Genomic DNA, 10,161 nt, shown 5'->3' on the forward strand with positions numbered 1-10,161 from the left:
AATTAGGGGTTCAGTGTCTTGCTCAAGGACACTTCGACACTAACTCTGGGGGAGCCCGGGATCAAACTGGGAACCCCACGGTTGCCATCAGGCCACTCTACCGGCCACTCTACCCCTGAGCCACTGCCGCCCATTAAGGTATGACAATCATACTTGCTTGAGATGTAGGTAATCCAACACAAAATGTCACTGTGCCATCATTTCTTATTGCATTTTAATGCATTCTAAAGCATGGATCGATTTGAAATTAGTGCCTGAAGACAAGATTGTTTTAAATGTCTATGACCACAAAAAACAAACAAACAAAAAACGTTTAACCGACATTGACTGAATTATTCACTTATGTTTTTGTCATGTTTAAATTACTTTGAAGAAACTTTACAAACACAAAATCTAAAAATAAAGGCATTAGAAGTTAAATGGCTTATGTGCCCTTACTGGCCTAAACTGTGAATAGACAATTGTGTGTACCGATATCTGTATGGTCCATTAAAACTAATGGACCATACATTAGTTCATTTAAATAATCCCTCAACTGTAATAAACGTTACTCTATCAGTCTGTCTCACGAGCTACAGTATGTAAAAAAGGAGTGGGCCAATGATACACCCCCTGGAGGACCCTGATCAATGAAGTATACAGAGTATGTATTTGGCCGCAGACCTCACCTCAAAATATGTTGTTCCAGGGATTGCCCAGAACTTGAGTTAAAAATGTTTCACAAGTTTTCTAAAATAGCAGATCTACAAGCTCATAGCGCGGCACTCGGTGCTATGAGCTTGTACAGTATATCGTATTGCATATATATGGTAATGCAGTAGTGTATATATCATATGCCATTTTTTGAACGGCCAAGTACAAAATATAGATAAAGTGGTTACACAGATGTGTTCCCGGTCGTAATGGGTTAAATGACAATCAATTGACTACAGAAGAGACACAAAAAAAACTGATGGCAACATATGAGCAGCAGCAGAATATGAGCAGCATATTTGGCCTGTACACTTCCTCTTCGTTGTGCCAGGGTTGCCGACGTTCTAACGAGACAGATTGTGTAGTCATTAATGAGGTGGCCTCTTTCCTCTGTTCTGTTCTCTGCCCAGTGCTTGTGGTAGGGTTAGAGAGAGCACCAGACAATGGTTGGTGACAGGACCCTGTCAGCTCAGCTAAAGCATGCCTGACTGGGCTCAAAAGAGTTGCAATCTAGCATTGAACAATACCCCACGGGCCCAAACGAAACTGCACAACCACAACCACAGACACACACAATCGACGCCAGGAGGTCGAGCTGTCGTCTGGGGAATCCGAAAGGCTCCTTGGTTTGATCCCCATTCCCCACTCCTTCCTGGCGTTGTGTCACTGAGCAACACACAAAACACCCTGACTGCTCCTGACGAGCAGGTCGGTGCCTTTACGTGACTGCATCCACTGTCATGTGTGTGGATGATGGGTGCTATATGAATGCAAACCCTTTACCTCAGACTATACATACAGTATACACACACACACACACACACACACACACACACACACACACACACACACACACACACACACACACACACACACACACACACACACACACACACACACACACACACACACACACACACACCGGGTCTTGTGTTTTAAGGCAGGACTGAGCAGCAGCCTGTGGGAATCAATTTGCCTTGAATATTCAATTCACTTCAATCTTTATTTCAGACTCAAGGTCCATATCACTATCAATAGACACACTTTCCATTGAATAGGCTCTGTGCATAACCCTTTCAGGCTCTATGCACTGCAGCCATATTGGAGAGAAATTGTGCCTCTTCTTACTTCCTTCACAGGTGTTGCCAATGATGCCAATGAAGGCTCTGTTCCATTCTGGTCAAACAGAGTCAGGGAAACACTCTGCTACACCAGTGGGTCTCAAAGTGTGGTAAAGGGACCCTCAAGGGTTTCTTGAGGGGGTTCCAAATGGCCCCTTACGGGTGTGTAACTCTGAGAGGGTACAAATGTAACCAAATGGACCCGTAAGGGTCCATTTGGTTACATTTGTACACTCTCAAGAGTTATGGGGGGTCCTTGAAATTAAAAGGTTTGATAACCACTGTGCTACACTAAATGGAACAGAGCCTTCATTAGTATCATTGGTAACACCTGTGAAGGAAGTAAGGAAGAGGCCCAATTTCTATCCAATATGGCTGCTGTGCATAGAGCCTATTACTCAGTCAGATTACTTATGTTCACGGCCTCTACTGTTGCAATGTGGATCACCTGGCCTGTCGATGAAATCACAGCGTCTCAGGCCGGCTATCTCCATCCTCTTGAGGAAGAGGGCCGTGGACGTGATGTTGGAACCCAGGATCTGAGGAGGGTTCTCCGCAGGAAGCTGCCTCTCCTCGGGATATAAACAGAAACATTTACCTGGGGAAAACACAATAAAGGGGCTATAAGTCTACTGGGGGGGGGGGGGAGAAAGGGCTGAGTGGTTTCACATGGACGGTCAAAACATAATAAACATTGATTGATTAAGTTCGGTTAACTCATTCCCTGCCTAGAACGACTAAAACGACTTCTGTTTAAAGCCATGCCTGCCAAGAACGACTAAAACGACTTTTTAAAAAATTTAAAAAAATAAAAAATATATTTTTTGTTTTTTTTTGACCCAAAGACCAAGGAGATATGATTTTTCGAAGATATAGACTCCCATCCACTTCCTTGTTAACTTAAAACTTAAAAATTCTGTATCTCGGCTCCTGAGTACTTTTTTTTTTCAATGAAAAATCTTGGCGGTGTTCAAACGGGCCAGAAATAATTCTGGCAGTGAATGAGTTAAGGGGGCAACCCTTTGGAACTCTTTGCCTACGGTTCTAAAACTAGAGACGGATGGTAATGTGTTTAACAGAGGACTCAATTTATGGTTGAAATCAAATCAACTGTGCTCACATGTATAGTTACTGATTGGTTATCTGAATGATTATGTCTTTATTGTTTTCACGAGTAATGTATTGGGTTTGATTTTATTTTGATAATGTTAATTATTGTCTCCGCCAGGCCGAAGGCATGGTGGAGAGTATGTTTTCGTTTGATTTCCTTTGGTTCCACCAAGCTAACATTGGTCAAGCTTCACGTGACACGTGACAATATGTTGAAAGGCTGTGCTTTGATTGGCTAGCGAGACGCATGACGAAATACATACCTATAAACAGGGTTGGGAAGTAACGGATTACATGTAACGCCGTTACGTAACGGAGTACAAAAAAAACGTAACGGTAACGTCCTAGAGTACATTTTAAAATGTGTAATCTGGATTACAGTAACGGGGGTGTTGTAACGGGCGTTACAGGAGGGTTACGTTCTCCCCTTCCCCTCATTAATTTTACAAACAAGTTATAAATTATTATAACACCAAACAGCCACCTGCAAGAGCGCACACTAGTCCGCACACAGACCGCAATGGATTGGAGTTGAGCGCGTCTCTGTGTCAAAAATCCTCACAGACTGGAGGCTGCTAATGTTGCACTTGCATCAACAGCGGTGTTGCCAGACTTTGCGAGAGAAATAAGCAAATAGGTCTATGAAAACAAGCACAAAAGAAGCGACTATAAAAGGCCACATAAGCACTTCATAGCTATATATGTCGTCCATTAAACAATGTGCATATTTATATATGTTGGCTATTTGAAAATAGACGATCTACAAGCTCACAACCGTTCTACCATTATTTACAAGCAACTTCAGAAAAATGAGCCCAAAGTGGCTTATAATAATCAGACTAGGCAACACTACAGACTCTTTTTCGTCCTCTTTGCAGCGCTGTTCCTGCATAAAAGCCTTTACTCTTAACCTTAAACTGATCAGATGGTTTGGTTAAAGGGACTATAATCTATTAAAGTGTCTTTCTTTGGTTCTGATTGTTACTAGGTTCTGATAGTAACTTGGTATATTCTATTTATTTTATCTAGTCTATGTATAGCCTTCATCAGCCTGTCAGTGATGCGTTTTCAACAGAAATGCGCATATTGGCAGTCAGCTGTGTAACACTAACTGATTAACGATGGCTCGTTGAGCCTGTATGCGCATTTGACCACATAGCAATCAACAGCACTAATTAATGTCAGCTGTGTGTGTGTGTGTGTGTGTGTGTGTGTGTGTGTGTGTGTGTGTGTGTGTGTGTGTGTGTGTGTGTGTGTGTGTGTGTGTGTGTGTGTGTGTGTGTGTGTGTTTAATGTCCAACTGAATGTTTTCTGTAGTGTAGATATCAAGTCTGGGGGGTCTCCAAATATTTGCGTGATAGGACCTTTTTCTTGTATTTACATTAACCACATGAACCCTAATATCCCTATATTCTGAGGGGAACAAGAAGAGGTAGAGGGGAAAAGAGCAGACCAAGTACAGAGCCTAGGCTCAACTTTACTAAGTACTGAGAGTTTGACATGTCTGATAAATACACTGATGACAGTGCTGTTGAACAAGTCTATGAAGCTATCTATGAAATCTATGAAAAGGTTTAATCTGCAACACAAATTTTATACAATATGTAGTGGGGGTCCCTGCTTCATCTCTCCCTTAGCTAAAAAAAACCTTGGGGACCCCTGCTGTAGTAATCAGAGTAGACCCTCTCCCTCACGCTAAACTTAAATGACTTCTACGTTCCACTTCTCCCCAAAAAAATGACAACTTTATTTTCCATCCTGAATGACAAGCCTAATATTATTATTGTATTTTGGCTATGTGCGATAACTGCAAGCCAATGTTCAGAGATTCAGTATTTGTCTTAATTTCTTTAATTAACATTTATTTTGTTGGCAATAATTCAACTGTCAGCCAGTGTTTTGAGACATATTGTCTTTTATTGCTACAAAATAAATGATAAAAATAAATTCTACATGCATAAATTATAATTTAAAAATATTTTTAAAAATGAAAAGATCGGATCGGGAAAGATCAGGATCGGCAAATACTCAAAATCAAAAGATCGGGATCGGATCGGGAGCAAAAAAACGTGATCGGGACATCCCTACTTAAAAGTAATCCAAAAGTAACTGAAAGTAACTATAGTTACTTTTTAAATGGAGTAATCGGGATTACGTTACTAACTACATTTTTTAGCAAGTAACTTGTAACTGTAGGGGATTCCTTTTTAAAAGTAACCCTCCCAACCCTGCCTATAAATAGGTGAGTCACTTCGAAACATTGCATTGCATGTTTCGAAGTGACATCAGTGCCATCAGCCAAGCTAACATTTAGTCAGGAGATATTAGCAGAAAAAGTTCCAATCTTGGAATAAATTCCTTACCAAAAATCCTCACCAATGTGGGTCTGCTGGCGGAGACTTGTGCTCCGAGGAGCACATTTTCTAGTTAGTATATATTTTTCTTGTACTTGTACTAATTGGATTTTAGATCGGTGCTACTGTACATTAGAGGAGCTTCCTGTGGACAGGTGTTGAAAATTAGCACTCGAGTGCTATATCCTCCTATAATTCTACAAAGCTCTGTGTGGGTGGTAAGCCCAAAAACTCTTCTGCCCGGGTCTCCTCGGTGGCTGGAGCAATTGCACACAGCCATTGACCATTACCATGTGCACGGAACAGCGAAGCCCGTTTTTCGCTTTCCCCAAATGTCAGCTGTTTATTAACGTTTTTGTGTTTGCTGGCTCCCGGGCTGCCAAATCGTGTGCGTGAAACAAGCGTGGGTGCTCATATCGCCCCACGGGTATGGTCTAGTGCACTGTAAACAAAACATCTAGTTCGTCCAATGTATTTGTGATGTCCATATCAAATAAATAAGAAGAACTTCTCCCCTGCTCCTCAGCTATGAATCCTCATTGGTGCACTATACAGTATATATGTATACCTGTTGGTCCAGAGAGCTGCTTGCGGATGTCTGCTTGGCACCTACTAATAGGCTGAAGTACTTCCGAGTTAGCCCTGATCCTTGGGTTATACACCTATACAGTAATGGAAACAAAACACACATTTCATATCATGTACAGTGACAATCACTTATATTATACTTTAAAACACATTAGCCTATTAAGACCTGAGGCCGATTCTACAAATGTCTTCTACAAATCCCGACAGTTTTTTGACTGCCCCCCCCCCCCCATCTCAAAATATTTGGTTCCAGGTACCCCCCAGAAGCAAAGATTTGTGTTAAAAAATGTTCGCCTCGAATTTGTTTTCCTTCAGATTTGCACACATTTTCACGATTTTCCAAAAATAGCAGATCTACAAGCTCGTAGTGCGGCACTCGGTGCCGCGCTATGAGCTTGTATATCTACTATTTTTGAATAGCCTAAGTGTAAAAATAATGCTTTTTTCAGCTCAAATCTAAAAAATGACACAGATGCGTTCCCGGTCTTTAATGGGTTTAAGAATAACTGGCTAATAAAGTGACACATTCGGACGCCAACAACTTACGGATCTTTTCTCAACTCCCGTGTCGATGACAAAGCCGATGGAGTCTACGGCCCACAACATGCCGCCGCCTCCTTGTCGCGCTGAAAGGAAGACCCTTCTGGACTTCCTTCTGGATCCGGGTTCTCCACAAAGCGGTAGCAGCTCTCCTTGCCCCGAGCACAGGGCCACGGGTACCATCCGACCCAATTCTGCCCCCAGTCTGGTGCCCTCTCTCCGGAGAATGCTGTGGGCACACTCCACCTCCTGTGGGTAGAAGGGTAGACGAGCGCTGTAAGCACTTTCATGACACGCAGGCCCGACCAACAGAGAATTGCCAACTTTGTATTTTTAAAATCATATGAAGCCTAGCATCTAAGGATGCACTGATGGTGACATTTCTGTCCGATGTACCCATAACCGATGTCAACACTGCTGTTATGGTCGATAACCGATATTTACCTGTATAATTCTCTTCTTTCTGAAATTGATTTTTGAAGGGCATATAAACACTTTTTAAAAAGCAATGCCCCTTTATTCCAAAACTAGGGATGCACCATATTGAGATTCCAACATTAACAGGCTATTAAAGCTTGAATGTAGTATTTTCTATTCAAAAAAACTTTTATTAACTCATTTTCTGCCAATCACGCATAAATGCGATCTATTAAATAGCGCACTTGGCCGCCAAGATCGCATAAATGCGTTCTATTGAAAAAAAGGAGATATGATTTTTCGAAGATCTAGACTCCTATCCACTTCCTTGTTAACTTAAAAATTCTGTATCTCGGCTCCTGAGTACTTTTTTAATTTCAATGAAAAATCTCTGGCAGACAACAGCAAAAAATCTGAAATAATTCAAGCAGGTTAAGTGTTAAAAAAAAAAAACGTTTGCTTGCCCAGAAAACACTTCATTGAATCTGTAGCCTTCAATCATCCCAAAAGTCTTTTTCCAGCTTCACATTCAAACATAATTATTATAAAATAAAATATCGGCTAAAACCGATACCGGTTCAATACCGATATTGCAGTTTAAAGCCAACATCTCCCGATAGGGAGAGGGATAGGATGGCCGAATCGTGCATTCCTACTAGCATCCATATTCTGGGGCAAATGTTTGCCAAAGCTTATATACAAGCTCACAGTCATGTCATTGTGATTTTGTAGATCTATGTTTGCCGTTTTAACCCTTTAAGACCGCGGACGCATCTGTGTGTCATTTTTTTAGATTTATTTGGCATTTTTGTGAAAATGTGTGCAAATCTTTACAAATGTCTTCTAAATCCCAACAGTTTTTTTTTTTAAACTTACGTCGTTCTATCAGTGGTTCTCAAACCTTTTCATGTCAAGGACCCCCCAACATTATACGTTTTTGGCCGCCTATCCCCATCAAAATATGTTGTTCCAGGGACCCCCAAGAAGCAAAGATTTGAATTAAAAATGTAAAAACGAAATTGAATAGCCAAAGAAATCTAAAATGACACAGATGCGTTCCCGGTCTTAATGACTGATGTCCTCATTTTAAGTTACTGTGAGAAAAATATGAGGGTCTAGTTAAAGGTTCAAAGTTCCACGTCTACATGGTCTTTTTTTTTGGTTCTATTGTCCATCTCTTGTTCAGTCATAAAACAACCCGTTTATTAACTTGCAATGCATTCCCAAGTATTCCAAAGATTTGCCAAAAAAGGAAATCAATGAAACTGCTGACACTGCAGCCCTATTGGCAAGCTTCCAGGGTCTGAACTCACTGCCGTGCACAGAGAGAGAGACAACGGCCCCTAAACATAGGCTGTCATTGTCATTGTAACAGAGTCCGCTGTCAAACATGATCAGTAAAAACAGTGAGTGTGTGGGTGGGGAAAAACTAGACCTGTGCCATTCTGTTATGACAAGTAAATGGATAGCAGAGACTACGTTATGTCCAAATAGAGACTGACAACACAGAGACTGTAATTGACAATGAATTGTCAATTACCGTGCATAAAGAGAGTTTTCAAACACTTTCAAGTTTTCCACTTAAATTTGATCCAATTCATTTTCATAGAGTTCAAACCTTACTTGTCAATATGGCTGCAATTCAATTCGTGTCATAACAAAGGAACACACCAAAAAACTGTTTTTTCTTTGTCATTGTGGAGTATTGTGTGTTGATTAATAAGGGGAGACATATTAGTTAGACAGACAGACTGCAATTCACCAAGATGGCGTAATGCCAGTGGTGGAAAAGTAACTAAGTACATTTACTTAAGTACTGTACAATTTTGGAGGTATTTGTACTTTACTTGAGTATTTCCAATGTCCATTACTTTCACTTCTACTCCACTACATCTCGGATCCAAATATTGTACTTTTATTCCACTGCATTTATTTGAAAACTTTAGTTACTAGTTACTTTGTAGATTTAGATTATATCACAAAAGATGCACTAACCACTTCAGCCCTATATATACATATATATACATTTTGGCCATTTGAAAATAGCCAATCTACAACCTCACAGACGCATTGTGAGCTTGTAGATCTGCTATTTTCTTAAGATTTTTATACATTTGAAAACTTGAAAGGGGACATTCTGCATAATGAGTACTTTTACTTGACCGAGTGCCGCGCTATGAGCTTGTAGATCTGTAGATCAGTTTTTTGAAAAATCATGACAATTTGTGCAGATCTTTGAATATATATTTTTTAAAGCGAACATTTGTAACACAAATCTTTGCTTCTGGGGGATTCTACAAATGTCTTCTAAATCCTAACGTTTTTTAAAAAAAACGCATGTCGCTATAATCGTATGGTTCTCAAACTTTTTCATGTCAAGGGCCCCCAAAATTATATGTATTTGGTATTTTGTTCCAGGGACCCCCCAGAAGCAAAGAATATATATTCAAAGACTGGCACAAATTTTCACGATTAAAAAAGAAAAAATAGCAGATCTACAAGCTCACAGCGGCAATGAATGAGATTGTATATCTGCTATTTTTGAATGGTTTCAGTGGTTAACACAGATGTGTTCCCGGTCTTAATGGGTTAAACAAATAAAAAACATAACTCCTTACAGCATTGGTTCTCAAAGTGGGGTCCAGGAACCCCCAGTGGTCCTTGAGGGAGTTCCAGGGGGTCCCCAGCTAAATGATGGATAGTTAGGAACCAAATGGACCCTTGCGGGTCTGTAACTCTGAGTGTACAATGGTTCCATTTGTACACTCTCAGACTGAAATTAACATTGATTTTACAATATAAAATGGGGTCCCAGAGATAGAAATGTCATTAAATGAGGGTCCGTAGCCTAATGCATGTCAAACTGGGGGGTCCTTGAAATTCAAATGGTTGAAAATCACTGCGAGAGCCGTGAAAGTCTTCTCTTGTATGGGGGGTCCCTGGCATATATCTTTTCAAATGGGGGTCCGTGGGCTAAATAAGTGTCAAACCTTGACACGAAAATGTTTGAGAACCACTGGGACCTGGGACCAAGGACCTCACCTGGGCAGAGGCCAGGAACACCGCGATGTCTCCTTCCTCTCTGGTGCGATGGATCTCCAGCACCAGCCTCAGAGCCGAGTAGAAGTAGTCCTTTTGGCCGCCGTTGCCGTTGCTGCTGCTGCTGTAGACCACCTCCGCGGGGCGCGGGGTCTCCAGGGCGAGAAGAAGAACGGGGGGGACGCGTCCTCCGTAGTGGCTCAGCAGCCTGCCGGCCATGGGCCCCGGGGCGGTCAGCACGACCGCCCGGAGCTGGGGCCTCTGGAGCAGGATGTCTTTGAGGAAGCCCAGCAGGACGT

The 10,161-nt window shown here is 41.4% G+C and overlaps 1 protein-coding gene across 1 annotated transcript in view; it reads right to left on the minus strand.

Moving 5' to 3' along the window:
* Positions 1 to 10,161, minus strand: part of dhx32a (DEAH (Asp-Glu-Ala-His) box polypeptide 32a) — a gene marked incomplete at both ends in the record, with an annotated part of 28,143 nt that overhangs the window by 10,992 nt on the left and 6,990 nt on the right. Inside the window, 4 exons of the mRNA XM_084078328.1 lie at positions 2,263 to 2,412; positions 5,847 to 5,940; positions 6,413 to 6,655; positions 9,866 to 10,161. The exon at positions 9,866 to 10,161 is cut by the window's right edge and continues 107 nt beyond it. Coding sequence (XP_083934454.1) covers positions 2,263 to 2,412; positions 5,847 to 5,940; positions 6,413 to 6,655; positions 9,866 to 10,161 — 783 coding nt within the window. The remainder of the gene's footprint in view (positions 1 to 2,262; positions 2,413 to 5,846; positions 5,941 to 6,412; positions 6,656 to 9,865) is intronic.

Source organism: Gymnoscopelus microlampas (assembly GCF_963454915.1).
Source record: "Gymnoscopelus microlampas genome assembly, chromosome: 14".
NCBI lineage: Eukaryota > Metazoa > Chordata > Actinopteri > Myctophiformes > Myctophidae > Gymnoscopelus > Gymnoscopelus microlampas.